This window comes from Ptychodera flava, assembly GCF_041260155.1.
Source record: "Ptychodera flava strain L36383 chromosome 23 unlocalized genomic scaffold, AS_Pfla_20210202 Scaffold_23__1_contigs__length_28996876_pilon, whole genome shotgun sequence".
NCBI classification, from domain to species: Eukaryota; Metazoa; Hemichordata; class Enteropneusta; family Ptychoderidae; genus Ptychodera; species Ptychodera flava.
The window spans coordinates 3,709,397-3,732,189 of record NW_027248277.1 but is presented as its reverse complement, the minus strand read 5'-3'; the positions used below and the strand labels follow the sequence as shown (position 1 = coordinate 3,732,189).

General features: G+C 36.3%; 2 protein-coding genes across 2 annotated transcripts; both read left to right on the top strand.

Moving 5' to 3' along the window:
• The first annotated feature begins 1,611 nt into the window (after positions 1 to 1,611).
• On the top strand, positions 1,612 to 9,573 carry LOC139123476 (uncharacterized). The gene is made up of 3 exons (XM_070689632.1): positions 1,612 to 1,796; positions 3,337 to 3,958; positions 5,494 to 9,573. Exons 1-3 carry the CDS (start codon positions 1,719 to 1,721, stop codon positions 5,739 to 5,741), a joined length of 948 nt encoding a protein of 315 aa, XP_070545733.1. The 5' UTR covers positions 1,612 to 1,718; the 3' UTR covers positions 5,742 to 9,573.
• A 5,679-nt stretch (positions 9,574 to 15,252) lies between these two features.
• LOC139123471 (gastrula zinc finger protein XlCGF57.1-like) lies at positions 15,253 to 21,684 on the top strand. Its single transcript, XM_070689624.1, has 3 exons — positions 15,253 to 15,441; positions 17,097 to 17,717; positions 18,702 to 21,684. The coding sequence occupies exons 2-3, from the start codon at positions 17,429 to 17,431 to the stop codon at positions 19,964 to 19,966; spliced, it is 1,554 nt and encodes a 517-aa protein (XP_070545725.1). The 5' UTR covers positions 15,253 to 15,441; positions 17,097 to 17,428; the 3' UTR covers positions 19,967 to 21,684.
• Positions 21,685 to 22,793: the final 1,109 nt, after the last annotated feature.

Sequence of the window (22,793 nt, the reverse complement as noted above, 5' to 3'; positions counted from 1 at the left end):
ACATAAATCACTGTTCAACAGCATTTCCCATATGTGTATCTGAATGCACTACGTATTTATCCAAAGGAAATAAAATGTACCCTTTTGTAGTATGTGGAAAATTGCAACAATTCCTTTCTTTTAGAATCTGAGAATTAAGATCAAAGACTTTAAAAAACTATAAAATATTCCAGTATGCAAGTGATGGATTTTTTATTAACAGACCATTGGTCGTTAACTGACCATTGATGTTGGAATAAACATTTTGATGAATTCGCTTGAAATCAACATCACAGTTGGCCACTGATGGCGCTCTTAAAGATATCGCTGACCTCAATGGTCTGCACTCTTAGATATACAACACTGCAACATTCATGATTTAGTGTGATGAAACAAATATTCGCAAATAATGACGTATGTGGATTTTATTGAGTATTATTTCTGGCAGAACAGGGATGAACAAAATAAGAAATATTCAGTTGAAGAGATTGCTCTGGGATCATGGACACATTCATAAATTGATATTTCAACAATTCAAAAATTTGTGTCTATATCTGTCTGAAGACTGCAGGATGCATAGAATTAGGTAACAGATATTATTACTTTGTCCTTGAAGCATTAAATGAACAGACAAACTTCAAGTTTGCAATGAAAGAGAATTCGTATATAAAACTCAATGTAAAATTGATAGACCAATCACATCTGAAGTAAGTTATGGTTCTCCTGTTCAATTGTCTAGAATAGCATTATGTACAGTTAAAAGACATTCTCCATACATTCGCCTTGTAAGATATGGAAATTGTCAGAATTTCTAGTTATAAAATGTTTAAACATAATATCAGAGAATAACAATAAAAGACTTGACAGCACACCTAAAACATTCTTACACAGATGGGCAGAACTAAATTTTCCTAAGCTCTGCACTGTCATTGATTGTTAATGCGTACTATTATACTGTGCTTTTAGGTTGTACTGTTTAAACATGTATTAACGAATTTGTAGATTCCCCCACAGTGATCTCGTCAACTGAAATGTTATTTTCTTTATCCCTGTTGTGTCGTAAATAATCCCCTATAAAATTCACATACACAAACTTTCTTATATCTTGATGTATATTTCATTACATTAAATCATGAATATTGTGTATTACATTGTGTTTTATTAAGAGCATTGACCATTGTAAGTAGGTCGGCAATATCTCTAATAGCGCCATCAGTGGCCAAGCTCTATGTTCATTTGTTGCTGAATTCATTAATTCTTTGATACAACACAATGGTTTGTTAATTAAAGACCCTTCACTTGTATATTAGAATAAGTCATAGTTATTCTTTAATCTTTAAATTCTCTATTCTAACGTCTATTATTTGATGTCTATTATTAGCAAATTTACAATTTTTCCTATTTATACCTATGTCTGAATTATTCATTTTAATAAATAATTAGATAAATCTTATGAATGTGTATTCAAGTTCTCTTGTAAGACTATCTTTGTTGATGTCACTCTCAGAAAGTTTAAAAACTCAGCCAAAATGCATAGTTATGCCATGGACGTATCAATGGTAAGGCTAATCCTGTTAAATCCGAAACCTGAAGAGATTTCGAACCTGAATCTGAAGCCGATGAGAACTTTAGAGGTCAAGCAACTTGACCCAAAGGCCGCTCAGTGACTTTCTTCACGTACGTATTTTTATACACAACCTTCCTACATCATAGCCAGTCAAGGAAACATAGCAATTGATATGACTTCTTCAAAACCAGCCGTTGTATATCCTCCAAGAAGTTTAACAAGCACGCTGAAAAATCGAGTGTTTACGGAAGTAAGTCCATTCAATGCCAGCGTTCGGCGGCACTGTCTGTAAATTTACAGCTCTGTTGTCATCTGTCTACTGATATAACTTGACCTCGGCCGTTCGTACAGTGAGCTAAATTTGCTATGTGATACAAATTTATGCCCCGCTTGGTAATCAGAACCACAGTTGCGAGTGGAGTGATACGTACCGACCGCCGTGTACTATGCATATAATAATTATTATATGCATAGTACGCGGCGGCCGGTACGTATCACTCCACTCGCAACTGTGATCAGAACCTGTTAAAAGTGAAACAATGGGGTTATAAGTCGGCTGCCATGCTGCTGTTCGATTTTTGCCTGGGTATGCGGATTGGTCGGCAAACCTGTCTGACCATGGAGCTACATTTGCTACATTTGGTAGCATTTGGTAGCTCCATGGTCTGACAAACCTACCCAAACAAAACCTAGAACTTCACTACAACAGTGTAGCCCTGCGTACCGTGCTGTGTGTTCTGAGCGTTACACGGCCCCACCACATGTGGTTGGGACCGTAAATGGCACCGGAACACACAGCACGGTACGCAGGGCTATACAACAGTGCAGCTATTATAAAGTGCACACTTCGATCACTGCCCTTGTGCTATTAAGTGTTCCTTAAGGACATTGCAAACTTTTGGTTTTAGTAAATATTGAAGTTTGTTTTACATGACACGAGGATGGTTCCAGGCTCCACGACGAAAAGGTCGAGTCCGGGGGGTCGAGTACGCTATCGCATATCTGTATAATGTATTTGTTTCACCATCAAGATGCGCATTCCAATGCAAATTACTCCGAGCAGATTTTTCAACTTCAGCACTGTGAAGGGACAATTCCGTCTAAAAGCTCCACAACCACTGACACATAGCTGGGTGCCACAGAGCTATCCCGCGCACTGTACCATTATATTTTAGCGGCGGAGTGGTCTGAGGGACTGCCATCCATACCCCTAACTGCGCTGACTAAAAAAAAGCCATGTTGAAACAGAATCATTTGATCATGATTTCTGATTTCGAATAATGTCGAATTTTAGGGTTAAATTAATTGTTGGGTGATTTTGAGAAAATTTTAAAATATATATACGGAAAAAATCCACCAGATAGAACGTAAGATTCATTACCCATGTACGTAGTTCGACTTAGGCTTCATTGAACTTGTCTCAGTACAAACACTTTCGACCATTATTTAAAAATATTTCCGTAGGATTAATCATTAAGCCATGCGTGACATTGTACGTAGGGTACTAGTAAGTTTGAGGCCCTGTACATTTCAGCATCAATGTCTACCGACTGTCCAATCTCTGTTTTTTAACTGTCACAGTCAATATGTGAATTTCTTGAAACTTCCTAGACGTCATCCCAATGACAATGCACATAATATATAAAGATTTCTAAAATCAAAGAGTAGAGAATTATATTGATACAGCTTCAAACTTGCATTGGACAATGATGTGTACATTTATACCACAACTACCGGTATTCTCTTCGAATCAACCATCCAATCTTTTCTACCGTCGTTTTCTTCTTTAGTGTAAAGATTTACTGGATAAGTTTGCTTGCAAAGTCTTTGTCATTGTCTCTGAAGATGGGCTGTCATCTCAGTATATTGGAAGTCAAGACTTTGTCAGAGAATTTCTCACAACCGGACTGAAAGTAAAACCATGTGATGTGAATGTCGGACTGTGTCACACAGCTACTTTTAAAAGTAGTGGTACACATACGATAGTTGAACCGTCGACGGATACTTATAACAGGGACAATAGAAATCGAGACATTTTTATAAAGAATGAAGGTGTACTTTTGAAGCAGAATTCCTTCACCAACATCACAAGGGAAACTATCGATTCGCAAAATGATGTCAATATGGCTGACAATAATAGCCAATCAGGAGACAGTGTCATGGTGGAAGAAGGTATCAATATCAATCGACAACAATCAAACATGGATACACAAGTAGCTAAATGGAATGATGGCATAGAAGATATAAATGGACTAAACAATGACAGAAAAACTTGTGATCCAGATACTGACCAAACCTATACAGAAATTGGATCATGTGAAGAAACTCTGCAAAACCAGATGGAGTTGGAAGGGGCAGAGTTTTTGGGAAAGTTGAAAAGTCAGGAGAGCTGTCAACAAAATAGTCCTATAGGTTAGTTTATTTATCATTTCCATCCATCATGGAATTTCGTGCACATCGCAATTGCACAGCTGAAAACCACAGCTTAGAGCCAAGCAAAGTGTTTTATTGAGTTAATTGGCATCTTTTCAGGTTTTGTGTGAAATGATGGAAATTACAATACTTTTTTCAATCCAACCACTTATAACAGCAGTGTTCATCTTTATTTGGCAATCGTTATATCAACTCACAATGAGATATGCAGAGGTTTGCACCTCACTATAACTATCTTAAGCTCGTCATCTTATATGGAACAATGTGCAGCAGTTTGGAAGGACATAGCTATCGTAATTATTTACTTCTACTTAAAAAGTCTTAGTGTAAAGCTATTGTTATAAGGCCATTGGTTATTTAGTAGATATATTTATTTATGTCAATATAATTCTGGATATAGCTGATTGGCAGATTGTAATTATTCACTGCTACTTAAAAAGTCTTAGTGTAAAGCTATTGTTATAAGGCCATTGGTTATTTGGTAGATATTTATTAATGTCAATATAATTCTGGATATAGCTGATTGGCAGATTGTAATTATTCACTGCTACTAAAGTCTTAGTGTAAAGCTATTGTTATAAGGCCATTGGTTATTTAGTAGATATTTATTTAGTAGATATTTATTAATGTCAATATAATTCTGGATATAGCTGATTGGCAGATTGTAATTATTTACTTCTACTTAAAAAGTCTTAGTGTAAAGCTATTGTTATAAGGCCATTGGTTATTTAGTAGATATATTTATTTATGTCAATATAATTCTGGATATAGCTGATTGGCAGATTGTAATTATTCACTGCTACTTAAAAAGTCTTAGTGTAAAGCTATTGTTATAAGGCCATTGGTTATTTAGTAGATATTTATTAATGTCAATATAATTCTGGATATAGCTGATTGACAGATTGTAATTATTCACTGCTACTAAAGTCTTAGTGTAAAGCTATTGTTATAAGGCCATTGGTTATTTAGTAGATATTTATTAATAATGTCAATATAATTCTGGATATAGCTGATTGGCAGATTGTAATTATTCACTGCTACTTAAAAAGTCTTAGTGTAAAGCTATTGTTATAAGGCCATTGGTTATTTAGTAGATATTTATTAATGTCAATATAATTCTGGATATAGCTGATTGGCAGATTGTAATTATTCACTGTTACTTAAAAAGTCTTAGGCTAAGGTTATTGTGTAGACAGTTGTCTATCTTCAAGAGATTTATTAATAAGCTGAAAGCCTTTGAGATGTTGCACATTGATAAGGCAAGGCATAAACAAATTGTTAATACTTTCAATCCTTTTGTTTTTCTTCATTTGTTCTGTCTGTAAACAAGGCTAAAATGATCTTCTACCAACATCTGTTATGTCCATATATGCTATAATATGTCATACATTGGGATGAACTACTTTAATAATACTGGAATTGAGAAATACAAAACTGTCATTTTGCTATGAGTAGACGGCATATTTTCATACCAGTTGTGCATTAACCATTCATTCTCTGTGATTTTCTCTCAGCTGCTTTTCAGAATGGTGGCGAGAATGAAAGCTGCTCTCCCGATGCATCAACGTCAAACTTAGAATCTAGTTACCACGGAAACAGAGACACAGGAAATGATGAAACGAGTGATGACGACAACTCCATAAGTGATGACACTAATCAAATGAATACTTTGGCCACAAGTTGCAATGGGTCCTCAAAGAATGGAATTGAAAAACCTAAGCGTGTGAGAAAGAAATATGAGCGCGCCAAAAGTCCCCAATGACAGACAAAGAGTTAGAAAGCCACAAAGAGAGAATACGAAAAGCCATGATTGGTGATAAATCTCACATTTGTGAGAAATGTGGTAAGGGTTATAAACAACAGGAAGGGTTGAGTTTACATCTGTCATTGGGCATTTGTGCCAGACAGAAATGTAAGTATTGTGGAATAGACTTTCTACTGAAGGATTGGCAAAATCACATGGTTGATTCTCATGCAGAGCAGATACCAGTGTTTCCTTGCAGGTATTGTGATCGAATATTCTTAAGTTGCTCATCAAGATCTAGTCACAAATTCCTTAAACACTCAAATGGTGCATTTGAATGTGACGTGTGCAAGCATGTCTTTTCCAATCGCATTGCGTTAAATAATCATAAAAACACCCACATTGAAAGAAAGTTCAAATGTAGCTATTGTGACCTGAGGTTTACAAGACAAGGGATCAAAAGAACTCATGAAAAGCATTCACACAGTAAAGTTTCAGCTGTCTGTACAGAGTGTGGTGAAACGTTTGATACTCGTACACATATGTTAAACCATTTGAAGATTGTTCACTTAGAACACAAATTTAGATGTTCCTATTGCGACAAGAAATTTTATAGTAAGACAGATTTGAAAACCCATTTAGAAATCCATGGTGAACTTTCCAGGAAATACACTTGTAAAATATGCAAGAAAGTTTTCCATGTCAGATCTGAATATCGCAACCATTGTATCAGGGACTGCATTAAGCCTGAATATCTGTGTGATATTTGTGGACGCCGGTTTAAGAGGAGTACTAATTTACGATTGCATGCCTTAACTCATAGTGAACCAACACTCAAATGCGATCTTTGCCCACGTGTTTTTAGGCTAAAAAGTACACTAACTTCACATGTTAAGTCTGTACACAGTGATGAAAAACCCTGGCAATGTGATGTATGTGGATATCGATGTAAACTGAGGGAAAATCTATTTAAACACACCAGAATACACAACAGGTAGACCCAGAAATGTTTGTTGCCTGCTCACACTCAATCAAACGTAAAATGTTCGCAGTTGTCATTGAAAACAATTTATTTGTAATTCTGAATTGCCCCACCTTTATTTTAACTCTAAAGGGAAAAAGAATTTTCCCATTTTTGAGAAAGAAAAGCTGTGAAAATGTTTCTTGCCCCGAGATCTTTATAATGATCTGCAACGAGTGGTAGACTGGGAAAGAATTGTAAAGAAATGAGAGTTTGAATTAAATATCTATCCCCGAGGCGCATTCTATGTTAATTCTGTCACATGACATTTCACTGTTGACAATTTCTAATTATCTCCTCATTATTGATGCCTTCAAGCGTGAACTGCTACAATTGTCCAACGGTGCAATTGGTAGCAATTGGTAATTGGATATTAAATTTGGAAAGGTATTTCAATACTGTGAATACTAAAATATTTCTCACAGAAACTGAAGTGCGTATATTGTATAACCATATCCTTTATATATTTTGTAGCCATGATTTTTGTTGTGGTCTTTCTTACAGGCTTCTTGGGCCTTACATACTATTCCAACCCATTATAATCAAATTTTGCAGAAGTATTCATGTACAGTGATCAACAATTGTCATTAAATGACAAGGAACACTATTTTGACAAAACATTTGGTTAGTTTTGACTGACTACATAGACTTCTAAATGTATATTGTTTCAGAAAAGAAATATCAGGCAGTACCTTTGATTTATATTTTAATTTCCCAATGCCTTGGTCTTATCTCATTGACATTATATACGTCATTTAGTGTTTAATTAGTCCCAACAGACACTGTCCGGGGGGACTTATAGGTTTGGTCATGTCCGTGCGTGCGTCCGTGCGTGTGAGCATCCGTCCGTCCGTTCATGCAGATATCTCAGAGATGCAAGAAGCGATTTCATTCAAACTTGGTACAAGGATTACTTCATATGTCATACAGATGCACGTCGATTTGTTTTGTGATACGATCCAATAGGGCCGTCAGGCGGCCATTTTATTACCATTTTTTCATGTACAGAGCAATAACTCAGACATGTTTCAACCAATTTTATTCAAAGTTGGTACAAGGACATTGACCAATGTCATACATATGCACGTCAATTTGTTTTGTGATAAGATCCAATATGGCCGCCAGGCGGCCATTTTATTACAATTTTTTCATGTACAGAGCCATAACTCAGACATGTTTCAACCGATTTCATTCAAAGTTGGTACAAGGACATTGACCAATGTCATAGATATGCACGTCAATTTGTTTTGTGATACGATCCAATATGGCCGCCAGGCGGCCATTTTATTACAATTTTTTCATGTACAGAGCCATAACTCAGACATGTTTCAACCGATTTCATTCAAAGTTGGTACAAGGGCATTGACCAATGTCATAGATATGCACGTCAATTTGTTTTGTGATACGATCCAATATGGCCGCCAGGCGCCCATTTTATTACAATTTTTTCATATACAGAGCCATAACTCAGACATGTTTCAACCAATTTTATTCAAAGTTGGTACAAGGACATTGACCAATGTCATAGATATGCACGTCAATTTGTTTTGTGATACGATCCAATATGGCTGCTGTGTGGCCATTTTGTTACGATTTTTTCATATACAAAGGCATAACTCAGGCATATCTCAACCGATTTTATTCAAAGTTGGTACAAGGACATTGACCCATGTCATACTTATGTACGTCGATTTGTTATGTGATATGATCCAATATGGCCGCTAGGCAGCCATTTTATTACGATGTTTTCATGTACAGAGCCATGACTTAACATGTTTCTACCGATTTTATTCAAATTTGATACAAGGAGATTGACTAATGTCACACATATGCATGTCAATTTGTTATGTGATACGATCCAATATGGCTGCCTTGCGGCCATTTTCCTACATTCTTTTCATGTACAGAGCCATAATACTCTCAGGCTCTACTCATTTTTCTTTAGGATATTGGCCTAAATTGGTTTTATGTTTTTATCACCATGGAACTCATTCTTGGCCATTGAGCGCCATCTGTATCAAAGTATTTTTATCACAGACCTAATTAAAGAAGAGGAGTCTATCCTCTCTGAGGACATGTAATCAAAGTACCCATTAACAAGTGGGGACTGTGTCATCAACGATGACTTGTTTCACAATGCCTTGGTCTTATCTTATTGACATTATATACATCATTTAGTGTTTAATTTCACAATGCCTTGGTCTTATCTCATTGACATTATGAACATCATTTAGTGTTTAATTTCACAATGCCTTGGTCTTATCTCATTGACATTATATACATCATTTAGTGTTTAATTTCACAATGCCTTTGTCTTATCTCATTGACATATACATCATTTAGTGTTTAATTTCACAATGCCTTGGTCTTATCTCATTGGCATTATATACATCATTTAGTGTTTAATTTCACAATGCCTTGGTCTTATCTCATTGACATTATATACATCATTTAGTGTTTAATTTCACAATGTCTTGGTCTTATCTCATTGACATTATATACATCATTTAGTGTTTAATTTCACAATGCCTTGGTCTTATCTTATTGACATTATATACATCATTTAGTGTTTAATTTCACAATGCCTTGGTCTTATCTCATTGACATTATATACATCATTTAGTGTGTCCCCAGTCTAAAGGTAATGCTGCACCCACTCGTCTTCTAAATGCCAATTTGCATGGCAGTCAATTTTCCCTGTGTAACCTGTAATTACTTGGTGACTCTATTCTTTAGTTATTTAGTGTTTTTTATCGTAGCGTAAGATTTCAATGTATCTGACATGAAATATATTTTGAAAATAAAACATTCAATAGTTATAGAAAGTAATCTCTTTATTTCTGTTTTAGCTCTATTTGGTATGTATATAAATACTAAAAAGAGCTTATATGGTGAGTCAGTGGTGGCTGTCTGTCTGTGTGTCCGTTTGTCTTTGTATGTATGTATGTATGTATGTATGTATGTATTTATGTATTTGCAGATGTATATCCGTCACAGGCAAAAGCTCCCAAACCGCCGCACCTACCATCACAGTATTTGGTGTACATGTAGACCCAGTGCTGATATGGTGAGTCAGTGGTGGCTGTCTGTCTGTGTGTCCGTTTGTCTATGTATGTATGTATGTATGTATGTATGTATGTATTTATGTATTTGCAGATGTATATCCGTCACAGGCAAAAGCTCCCAAACCGCCGCACCTACCATCACAGTATTTGGTGTACATGTAGACCCAGTGGTCGAGATGTGACGTTCAACTGAACATATCAGTGTCAAAAATATGCAAATGAGGTAAGAAAAAGGGAAAGTCCTGCAAATGTGCCGGAGTGGTGGCATTAACCGAAACAACCCACACATCTGAGTTACAGATTTTGTAATCTCTAACCTAGTTGTATGCAGTGTACCTATTATGTGTCGGAGTGGTGGCAGTGACTGAAACAGGCTACTCCACTGAGCTTGAGTCATTTCCTGTCATTGTTCATTAACTGATACATATTGGCAGACCTGCTGAAACCATGAAGGACTGTGTTGGAACATTCCTCTGCTAAGCCTGTTCCTAAAGTTGACCTCCAGTACCTAAAGTTTCAGACCTTATTTACTTTTGTCGTTCTTTTTTTTCTGGTTTAAATATTTCTTGATGGACCGATTCAAACCAAATATGAGCATACTGTCCTTGACGGTATTTTTTATTTAATTATGTCATGTACATCAAACGTCAAACTAGTCCTACCAAACTTTATCTGTTTCTGAAGTAAAATCTCTTTCCATGTTCCAGTCTCTCTTGGGAAACACCAGGGTTCCTCAATTTGTATTTAGTATGTACCATAAGTACACTTGATTTCTGCTATCGACATGTTCAGTTTGTTTGTTTGTTTGTTTGTTTATTCAAGTTTGTGTAAGATTAGGTACTGTTGACCTCTACTTTATTATGGTGTGCACTACACTTCAGAGGAAACACAACATACTTCGTAACCAAGGAGGGGTCGCAGATTATGAGTTCCTACACATAATATGTATCTGCATTACTATTTAAATTGTTTTGTCAATGATATAAAGATTTTAGATCCCAGGCTTTAGATACACTTCATAAAGAAGATTACTGTTTTAAATAGACAATCGATACAATAACACCGATATCATACATTGTAAACTTTGTTTTCATTGAAAGGGACATTAGCTGTAATGTTGACTAATTTTTCACTGCACTGTACAGAATTTTACTATAATCCGATCATCATGACCAATGCCCGGTGTCCAGCTTGCCAACACAGTCTGTACATGTGAAATGACCATTGTTATTGTTGATAAATGTATTCTAGTCCGGACCTGAATACAAAATTTAAACAATAACAATGCAGATTATACTCATATAGGGTATATTTATGAGCTAAATATTAGGAATTTCTCCATGGTTCAGGGATTCAAACCAGAAACTGCAGATGATACACAGAAACAAACAAAATTAAAAATGACCAAAGGCTACATATTTGTAGTTTACGATTTTGTATGAAAAGTAAGTGTACAATCCACAAACACATGTCATATTTATACTCCACCGAGCTCGTTCAACAAATTTCATTTTGTGCATAAACAGAAACATGTCAAGATTCCCCAGCACAAGTGCTGTAGGTTTATAATCATTTTCATAAACCATTAATTCGGTAACGCGGAAATTTTCCGCCTTCAGGGGATTAGCCTAGATACATGGTTTGTGCCGGCGAATCCTCTCATGAAAAATCTAAGAACGAAACATACGGCTGAAAATTTAGTCAAACCTCTGTAACAGTATCTTCTTCGATAATGACATGTTTATCCACCCTTCAACCAAATTCTTGGTCCCTGCCACAGTCAGAGTTTGCCACAAACACAAGATGATGGCATCCCTGCAATTTGCTTTGTCGTGCTTTGTGTCAACATAATTATCATTGTCAAAATAATTTGTCGATTTGCTTCGCCCAGAGCACTCTATGCAACTTTATACTTCTTTCTTTTTAATCAAATAAATCTTTATCAACCATTATGCTAATTTCCGGATGCATATTTCACCACACGATATCATAAATGTCACAGAGTTGTTTTCCGACGGAGTATTGATCCAAAGTGAGGAGATCAACGATATCTAAAGCGCCACCAGTGACTAAATGTGTCTTCAAATAGGCTTGGCTACAGTTACACACGGTTTCGCAATTAAGTTCGGATCCAACTAGACTACAGGTATTTACTATCAACTTATTTTGTAAAATTACGGACCTTGTCAAGTATGCTGCCACGGAAGTACCTAGCGGACTTTACTATTATTGTTAGGGGTGTCCAAAAGGTGTCAGGGCCTGAATTTAGCCGTAAGACAACACTTTAGCCAATTATAACTATGTACAAGTTCAATTAGACATAAATTTGTCTTGAATAGAAAAACGGGTAGGATAGTCATGGGGAATTGTGTCGACGTAACGACCTTTGTCTTGGGCATAGTTGTCATGTAACAAGTCAAATACAAAAACGCAGGTGTGAAATTTACAAAGTTTAAAAATGTCTAAAATACAAAGCTGTTTGAATAAAGGGCAGAGTGGGCACGGTAATCAGAGAAGGTGATCAGGCGAGTAATTTTCTTTTGGAGTAAATGCAATGGCTCAAGGTAAGTCGTAAAAGTATTGCCCCAGATTTCAATACAATAGGAGATGTGTGGCAGAATAAGCGAGTTGTACAACAGAAGGAGGACATTTCTAGGTACAAAGTGACGAAGTTGTGAAATTATACCAACCTTCGGGGCAATGATTTTGATAACGTTCTGGATGTGCGCCTTCCACGTAATATTTTCATCAAGGGTGACTCCAAGATACTAGGTTGCAGAAGGAACACTTTCTATTTTATGGCCATCAATATCTGGGGTCCCATTAGCAATAACATGTTTACGTGATGTTTTAATAATCATATAGTTTGTTTTATCAATATTTATTGTAAGTTTATTTGCCCGACACCAATTACAAACCTCATGGAAGTCAGAATTTATTTGCATAAAGTCAATTTGGTTGCTATCAATAAACTTGAACAAATTGGTGTCGTCTGCAAAGAGACGAAACTGGAACCTATAAGACGAATTAGCGATATCATTGATATAAATTAAAATAAAACTGGACCTAGTATTGAACGTTGTGGACGCCACATTGGATCTGAGAGTAAGAGATGTAACATTGTTGATGTTGACAAATTGCTGACGGGATGTCAAGTAATTCTTAAACCAGTGTAATGGAACACCTCTGGAGCTATGGCCAGTAGTTGGTAAAAATGCACGTTTCACATTGTTGAAGCTAACGTGCTACGGGCAATTGTATGCCATTGTACATTATAGAACCCAAACGTGTAAGGCAAACGTGCATGACTGAACACAGTAAAGTCTGCACGTTAGACATTTTAGACACGTTAGGTCCGTACATGTTAGGTTTGGCCATGGATGCACCTCTGATGTCATAGTGGCGCAGTGTATGAATCAAGATGTCATGATTGATGGTGTCGAAGGCTTTTTTAAAATCGATGAATATTCCAAAGGTGAGAGAACCTTTATCTAGACAGTCGCTAATATCAGTGACTAAGTCTATGAGGGCCAATTTCGTGTTATAACGTTTGCGGAACCCAAACTGTGTCTCAATAAGTATGTGTTTTTCTTCAAGATAGCGGATAATTTGTTTGTTCACAATTGACTCGATAATTTTGCTGAAAGTTGGGAGAATTGAGATGGGTCTGTAATTGCTTACATTTTCAGGAGAGCCCTTCTTGTAAATTGGAACAACTTTTGCTAACTTTAAATCATTGGGAAGGATACCTTGCTGCAAAGAACAATTAATTACGTGGGCAAATGGGTGGGATATAATAGGCGAAGCATGAATAATTAACAGTGGGTGATTATTGTCCGGACCGACAGCTTTACGTGGATCTAGGGTCCTAATTACATTAAAAACATCTTGATCCGTGACAGGGTGAAAGAAAAAAGAATTTTGATAGTTTCCATGGAGGTAGCTAGTAAAGTCACCTGCAGGAGTGATTTGTGAGGCAAGGTTAATACCGACAGTAGAGAAAAAAATATTAAATTCGTTTGCAATATCGAGGCTGTCTGTTACTATTTGTTTTCCTGTGAAAATATTTTGCGGGGGGGGGGGGGGGTATAGTTATTTGTCGAATTATTTGAAATTTCGTTAATCACTTGCCATGTCTTATTTGTATTTCCCTGGGCCGACTGTAATTTGTTTGAATAGTAACTTCTTTTTGCTGACTTCAGAAGCCTGCTAAGGATATTTCTGTACGATTTATAAGTTGTTTTGTAACGAGCATTGTTGGGGTTCTTTTTCATTTTGGTAAATAACTTGTGTTTCGTGCACACTGATTTAGCAAGGGCTTGAGATTAATTCGTATTTTCACTAGTTAAAAAAAGGGTTGATATCAGAACCGTCTTAACAGTAGAAGAATGGCAATACAGGCATAGCATGTATGATAAATACAAGAAACATACGAAAGAATCATCAAATTCAGACAAAACTGCCAAGATGTTTTGTAAAGTTGCAATGACTCGTCAAAGATATCAATATTACTAGTAATGTTAAATGAATTCAAGAAGTGAGAAATGCGATCAATGAACCCTCTCTTTCTAACATCGATTTTTTGGGGAGGTCCCTTCTTCTGGCACTTAACAAAGGTAAATTGAGACGAAAAAAGATACACTACCCGTAGGATTAAAATGTGACAAAAAACATCAACTCAGGAATACATAATCAAAAATACCACTACTAAAATGTAAATGTTGAATATTATAAATATTACAGAGTAAGTCATAGTCACAATTACACCATACACTGTTGTCCTTATGGAAGTCATGTTTGACACGTGAATAAACGGAGGAGTTTTTTGATTGATTCAATTCTCATTGCTTGGTGCTTTGAGATAGAATTTCATTTGTCGCTCAAATTCCACCCCCCCCCCTCCCGTAAAAAACGAATGCTCCCTCACATACACAAACTTCCTTATATCTGAATGTATATTTCATTACATTAAATCATGAATATTGTGTATTACGTTGTGTTTTATTAAGAGCATTCATTGACCATTGTAAGTAGGTCGGCAATATTTCTAATAGCGCCATCAGTGGCCAAGCTGTATGTTCATTTGTAGCTGAATTCATTAATTCTTTGATACAACACAATGGTTTGTTAGCCTTCACTTGTATATTAGAATAACTCATAGTTATTCTTTAATCTTTTAATTCTCTATTCTATATTCTTTTAGCAAATTTGCAATTTTTCCTAATTATACCTATGTCTGAATTATTCATTTTAATAAATAATTAGATAAACCTTATGAATGTGTATTCAAGTTCTCTGGTGAGACTATATTTATTGATGTTACTCTCAGAAAGTTTAAAAACTCAGCCAAAATGCATAGTTATGCCATGGACGTATCAATGGTAAGGTTCATCCTGTTAAATCCGAAACCTGAAGAGATTCCGAACCTGAATCTGAAGCCGATGAGAACTTTAGAGGTCAAGCAACTTGACCCAAAGGCCGCTCAGTGACTTTCTTCACGTATTTATTTTATACAACCTTCCTGCATCATAGCCAGTCAAGAAAACATAGCAATGGATATGACTTCTTCTGCAGCCTTGTCTATTCTCCAAGAAGTTTAACAAGCACGCTGAAAAATCGAGTGTTTACGGAAGTAAGTCTATTCAATCATAGACCCTCGATCGGGTCTATGATTCAATGCAAGCGTTCGGCGGCACTGTCTGTTATTGCTGCGAATCCGTAGCCTCTGCCACTCGGGTAGGTGGTCATTGGAGTGGTAGGCCAGCAGAACACTTCAAGGAGTGGCAGGGCTCGTTTTCGCAGCAATGTCTGTTACAGCTCTATTATCCCTCTGTGGCCTCTCCGCTAGGCGACTGATGCCGTATGTTGTGGGTTCGAACCCGATTGAAAACTAGCCATATTTCCTACTGATATAACTTGACCTCGGCCGTTCGTACAGTGAGCTAATTTTGCCATGCGATACAAATTTATGCCCTGCTTGGTAATCAGAGCCTGTTAAAGTGAAACAATGGGGTTATTAAAGTCGGCTGCAATGCTGCTGTTCGATTTTTGCCTGGGTATACGGGTTGGTCGGCAAACCTGGTCTGACCATGGAGCTACATTTGGTAGCTCCATGGTCTGACCATGGAGGTAGTCTCTCTTTCTACCTCCATGGTCTGACAAACCTACCAAAACAAAACCTCGAACTTCACTACAACAGTGCAGCTATTATAAAGTGCACAGTTCGATCACTGCCCTTGTGTTATTAAGTGTTATTTTAAGGACATTTGCAAACCTTTGGTTGTATTAAATATTGAAGTTTGTTGTACATGACACGAGGATGGTTCCAGGCTCCCCGACGAAAAGGTCAAGTCCGGGGGTCGAGAACGCTATTGCATATCTGTATTATGTATTTGCTTCACCACCATCATTCCAATGCAATTTAGGTCGAGCTGATTTTTCAACTCCAGCACTGTGAAGGGACAATTCCGTCTAAAAACTCCACAACCACTGACACATAGCTGGGTGCCACAGAGCTATCCCGCGCACTGTACCATTATATTTTGTCGCCAGAGTGGTCTGAGGGTGCCATCCACCATCTTGTTTCTGATTTTGAATAACACCGAATTTTTGGGTGGTTAAATTAATTGTTGGGTGATTTTGAGAAAATTTGAAAATATATATACGGAAAAAATCCACCTCCAGATACAACGCACAAACACTTTCGAGAACTGAGAGAGGCATAACACGTCTGCATCATATGAATGAACAATAGGAATTTCAGATGGCTATTAAAATGAAACTCATTACCATGACTACGGAAGTTAGCTTCCGGTCAGTAGTGGTCACATGGCAGCCCTATACACCACTCAATAGCCACAAATGTTATGATGCAGTAAACATGGCAGCTCGGGGCATGATACTTGAAAACTACTATTTGAATGCTTCAATCTGACCATTAAGCCATTAGTTTAAAATATTTCCACAGAATTAATCATTAAGCCATGCGTGACATTGTACGTAGGGTACCAGTAAGTTTGAGGCCCTGTACATCTCAGTATATCAATGTCTACCGACTGTCTAATCTTTGGTTGTTCAACCATCACAGTCAATATGTGAATTTCTTGAAACTTTTTGACGTCATCCCAATGACAATGCAGATAATATATAAAGCTTTCTGAAATCAAAGAGTAGAGAATTGTTTTGATACAACTTCAAACTTGCATTTGACAATGATGTGTACATTTATACCACAACTATTCTCTTTAAATCAACCATCCAATCTTATCTACTGTCGTTTTTCTTTAGTGTAAAGATTTACTGGAGAAGTTTGCTTGCAAAGTCTTTGTCATTGTCTCTGAAGATGGGCTGTCATCTCAGTATATTGGAAGTCAAGACTTTGTCAGAGATTTTGTCACAACCGGACTGAAAGTAAAACCATGTGATGTGAATGTCGGACTGTGTCCTACAGCTACTTTTGAAAGTAACGGTACACATACGATAGTTGAACCGTCGACGGATACTTATAACAGGGACAATAGAAATTGTGACATTTTTACAAAGAATGAAGGTGTACTGTTGAAGCAGAATTCCTTCACCAATATCACAGGGAAACTATTGATTTGCAGAATGATGTCAATATGGCTGACAATTATAGCCAATCAGGAGACAGTGTCATGGTGGAAGAAGATATCAATGTCAATCGACAACAATCAAACATAGATACACAAGTAGCTAAATGGAATGATGGCATAGGAGATATAAATGGATCAAACAATGACAGGAAAACTTGTGATCCAGATACTAACCAAACCTATACAGAAATTGGATCATGTGAAGAAACTCTGCAAAACCAGATGGAGTTGGAAGGGGCAGAGTTTTTGGGAAAGTTGAAAAGTCAGGAGAGCTGTCGTCAAAATAGTCCTATAGGTTAGTTTATTTATCATTTCCATCCTTCATGGAATTTCGTGCACATCGCAATTTGCACAGCTGAAAGCCACAGCTTGGAGCCAAGCAAAGTATTTTATTGAGTTAATTGGCATCTTTTCAGGTTTTGTGTGAAATGATGGAAATTACAATACTTTTTTCAATCAAACCACTTAAAACAGCAGTGTTCATTTTTATTGGACAAATGTTATATCAACTCACAATGAGATATGCAGAGGTTTGCACAACACTATAACTATCTTGAGCTCATCATCTTATATGGAACAATGTGCAGCAGCTTGGAAGGATATACCGGTAGCTATCAGTAGATCGTAATTATAACTATCGGTAGATTGTAATTATTCATTGCTACTTAAAGAGTCTTAGTGTAAAGCTATTATTAAGGCCATTGGTTATTCAGTAGATATTTATTAATGTCAATATAATTCTGGATGTAGCTGATTGGCAGATTGTAATTATTCACGGCTACTTAAAAAATCTTAGTGTGAAGCTATTGTTAAGGCCATTGGTTATTTAGTAGATATTTATTGATACAATATAGATCTGGATATAGCTGATTGGCAGATTGTAATTATTCATTGCTACTTAAAATGTCTTAGGCTAAGGTTATGGTGTAGATAGTTCTCTATTTTCAAGAGATTTATTAATGTCAATATTATTCTGCCAATCAATAAGCTGAAAGCCTTTGAGATGCTGCACATTGATAATGCAAGGCATAAACAAATTGTTAATGCCTTGAATCCTTTTGTTTTTTCTTCATTGGTTCTGTCTGTAAACAAGGCTAAAATGATCTTCTACCAACATCTGTTATGTCCATATATGCTATAATATGTCATACAATTTGGGATGAACTACTTTAATAATACTGGAATTGAGAAATACAAAACTGTCATTTTGCTATGAGTAGACGGCATATTTTCATACCAGTTGTGCATTAACCATTCATTCTCTGTGATTTTCACTCAGCTGCTCTTCAGAATGGTGGCGAGAATGAAAGCTGCTCTCCCGATGCATCAACGTCAAACTTAGAATCTAGTTACCATGGAAACAGAGACACAGGAAATGATGAAACGAGTGATGACGACAACTCCATAAGTGATGACACTAATCAAATGAATACTTTGGCCACAAATTGCAATGTGTCCTCAGTCAGTGGAATTGAAAAACCTATGCGTGTGAGAAAGAAATATGAGCGCGCCAAAAAGCCGCCCATGACAGACAAAGAGTTAGAAACTCACAAAGAGAGAATACGAAAAGCCATGATTGGTGATAAATCTTATAATTGTGAGAAATGTGGTAAGGGTTATAAAACAGAGGAAGGATTGAGTTTACATCTGTCATTGGGCATTTGTGCCAGACAGAAATGTAAGTATTGTGGAATAGACTTTCTACTGAAAGATTGGCAAAATCACATGGTTGATTCACATGCAGAACAGATACCAGTGTTTCCATGCAGGTATTGTGATCGAATATTCATAAGTTGCTCATCAAGATCTAGTCACAAATTCCTTAAACACTCAAATGGTGCATTTGAATGTGACGTGTGCAAGCATGTCTTTTCCAATCGCATTACGTTAAATAATCATAAAAAAACCCACATTGAAAGAAAGTTCAAGTGTAGATATTGTGACCTGAGGTTTACAAGACAAGGGATCAAAAGAGGTCATGAAAAGCATTCACACAGTAAAGTTTCAGCTGTCTGTACAGAGTGTGGCGAAACGTTTGATACACGAACACATATGTTAAACCATTTGAAGATTGTTCACTCAGAGCAAAAATTTAGATGTTCCTATTGCGACAAGAAATTTTATAGTAAGGCAGATTTGAAAACCCATTTAGAAAGTCATGGTGAACTTTCCAGGGAATACACTTGCAAGGTATGCAAGAAAGTTTTCCATGTGAGATCTGAATATCGCAATCATTGTATGAGGGACTGTACTAAGCCTGAATATCTTTGTGATATTTGTGGACGCCAGTTTAAGAGGAGTACTAATTTACGATTGCATGCCTTAACTCATAGTGAACCAACACTCAAATGCGATCTTTGCCCACGTGTTTTTAGGCTAAAAAGTACACTAACGTCACATGTTAAGTCTGTACACAGTGATGAAAAACCCTGGCAATGTGATATATGTGGATATCGTTGTAAACTGAGGGAAATCTATTTAAACACACCAGAATACACAGCAGGTAGACCCAGGATTGTTCGTAACCTGCTCACACTCAATTAGACGTAAAATGTTCACAGTGTCATTGACAACAAATGATTTGAAATTCTGAATTGCCCCACCTTTATTTTAACTCTAAAGGGAAAAATAAATTTTTCCATTTTTGAGAAAGAAAAGCTGTGAAAATGTTTCTTGCCCCGAGATCTTTATAATGAGCTGCAACGAGTGGTAGACTGGGAAAGAATTGTAAAGAAATGAGAGCTTGAATTAAATGTCTATCCCCGAGGAGCATTCTATGTTAATTCTGTCACGTGACATTTCACTGTTGACAATTTCTAATAATCTTATCATTATTGATGCCTTCAAGCGTGTAATGCCACAATTGTCCAACGGTGCAATTGATAGTAATTGGTAATTGGATATTAAATTTGAAAAGTATGACTCAACACTGAATGCGAGTATTTCACTACTGTGAATACTGAAATGTTTCTCGCAGAAACTGAAGTGTGTACATTGTAGAACCATATACGTTTTTGTTTTAGTGTCCTTAAATATTTTTAGCCATGATTTTTGTTGTGGTCTTTCTTACAGGCTTCTTGGGCCTAACATACTATTCCAACCCATTATAATCAAATTTTGCAGAAGTATTTATGTACAGTGTTCAACAATTCTCATTAAATGACAAGGAACACTATTTTGATAAAATATTTGGTTAGTTTTGACTGACTACATAGACTTCTAAATGTATATTGTTTCAGAAAAGAAATATCAGGCAGTACCTTTTGATTTATATTTTAATTTCACAATGCCTTGGTCTTATCTCATTGACATTATATACATCATTTAGTGTTTAATTTCACAATGCCTTGGTCTTATCTCATTGACATTATATACATCATTTAGTGTTTAATTTCACAATGCCTTGGTCTTATCTCATTGACATTATATACATCATTTAGTGTTTAATTTCACAATGTCCTTGGTCTTATCTCATTGACATTATATACATCATTTAGTGTTTAATTTCACAATGTCCTTGGTCTTATCTCATTGACATTATATACATCATTTAGTGTTTAATTTCACAATGTCCTTGGTCTTATCTCATTGACATTATATACATCATTTAGTGTTTAATTTCACAATGCCTTGGTCTTATCTCATTGACATTATATACATCATTTAGTGTTTAATTTCACAATGCCTTGGTCTTATCTCATTGACATTATATACATCATTTAGTGTTTAATTTCACAATGTCTTGGTCTTATCTCATTGACATTATATACATCATTTAGTGTTTAATTTCACAATGTCTTGGTCTTATCTCATTGACATTATATACATCATTTAGTGTTTAATTTCACAATGTCTTGGTCTTATCTCATTGACATTATATACATCATTTAGTGTTTAATTTCACAATGCCTTGGTCTTATCTCATTGACATTATATACATCATTTAGTGTTTAATTTCACAATGCCTTGGTCTTATCTCATTGACATTATACATCATTTAGTGTTTAATTTCACAATGCCTTGGTCTTATCTCATTGACATTATATACATCATTTAGTGTCCCCCAGTCTAAAGGTAATGCTGCACCCACTCGTCTTCTAAATGCCAATTTGCATGGCAGTCAATTTTCCCTGTGTAACCTGTAATTACTTGGTGACTCTATTCTTTAGTTATTTAGTGTTTTTTATCGTAGCGTAAGATTTCAATGTATCTGACATGAAATATATTTTGAAAATAAAACATTCAATAGTTATAGAAAGTAATCTCTTTATTTCTGTTTTAGCTCTATTTGGTATGTATATAAATACTAAAAAGAGCTTATATGGTGAGTCAGTGGTGTCTGTCTGTCTTTATGTCTGTCCGTCTGTCTATGTATGTATGTATGTATGTATTTATGTATTTGCAGATGTATATCCGTCACAGGCAAAAGCTCCCAAACCGCCGCACCTACCATCACAGTATTTGTGTACATGTAGACCCAGTGGTCGAGATGTGACGTTCAACTGAACATATCAGTGTCAAAAATATGCAAATGAGGTAAGAAAAAGGGAAAGTCCTGCAAATGTGCCGGAGTGGTGGCATTAACCGAAACAACCCACACATCTGAGTTACAGATTTTGTAATCTCTAACCTAGTTGTATGCAGTGTACCTATTATGTGTCGGAGTGGTGGCAGTGACTGAAACAGGCTACTCCACTGAGCTTGAGTCATTTCCTGTCATTGTTCATTAACTGATACATATTGGCAGCACCTGCTGAAACCATGAAGGACTGTGTTGGAACATTCCTCTGCTAAGCCTGTTCCTAAAGTTGACCTCCAGTACCTAAAGTTTCAGACCTTATTTACTTTTGTCGTTCTTTTTTTTCTGGTTTAAATATTTCTTGATGGACCAATTCAAACCAAATATGAGCATACTGTCCTTGACGGTATTTTTTATTTAAGGTAGCGACTCAGGTTCATTGTCACTTATTTTCAATGCTCATTTTCACAAAGAAGAAGTGGTCACACACCCGACATGTGGTACTTTTTTATCTGCTCGGTCACCGGTCACTGCCAGGCCTTTTATCGGAAATCTGAGACAAGGTCTTTCAGATATATTCATTCACTGTCCACAGGTGAAAATTCAGGCTAATCTGTCCAGGCGCCGCCGACTTATAGTTATTTGAATAATGTACACACTGCGAAAAACGGAACTGAGAAAATCGACGATTTGTGTAAACGACCTATGCGTCACACATTGTGGCCAAGAAGTACGACTCGTGCACTATTTTCTGCGAATTTTATTACACCAGGACTAAGTTGAAATATTTAGCGTCAGTTTTGGGAATTCGGAACATGTTTGGGATTGCAGATCGTGTGAAAATAGAAAGAA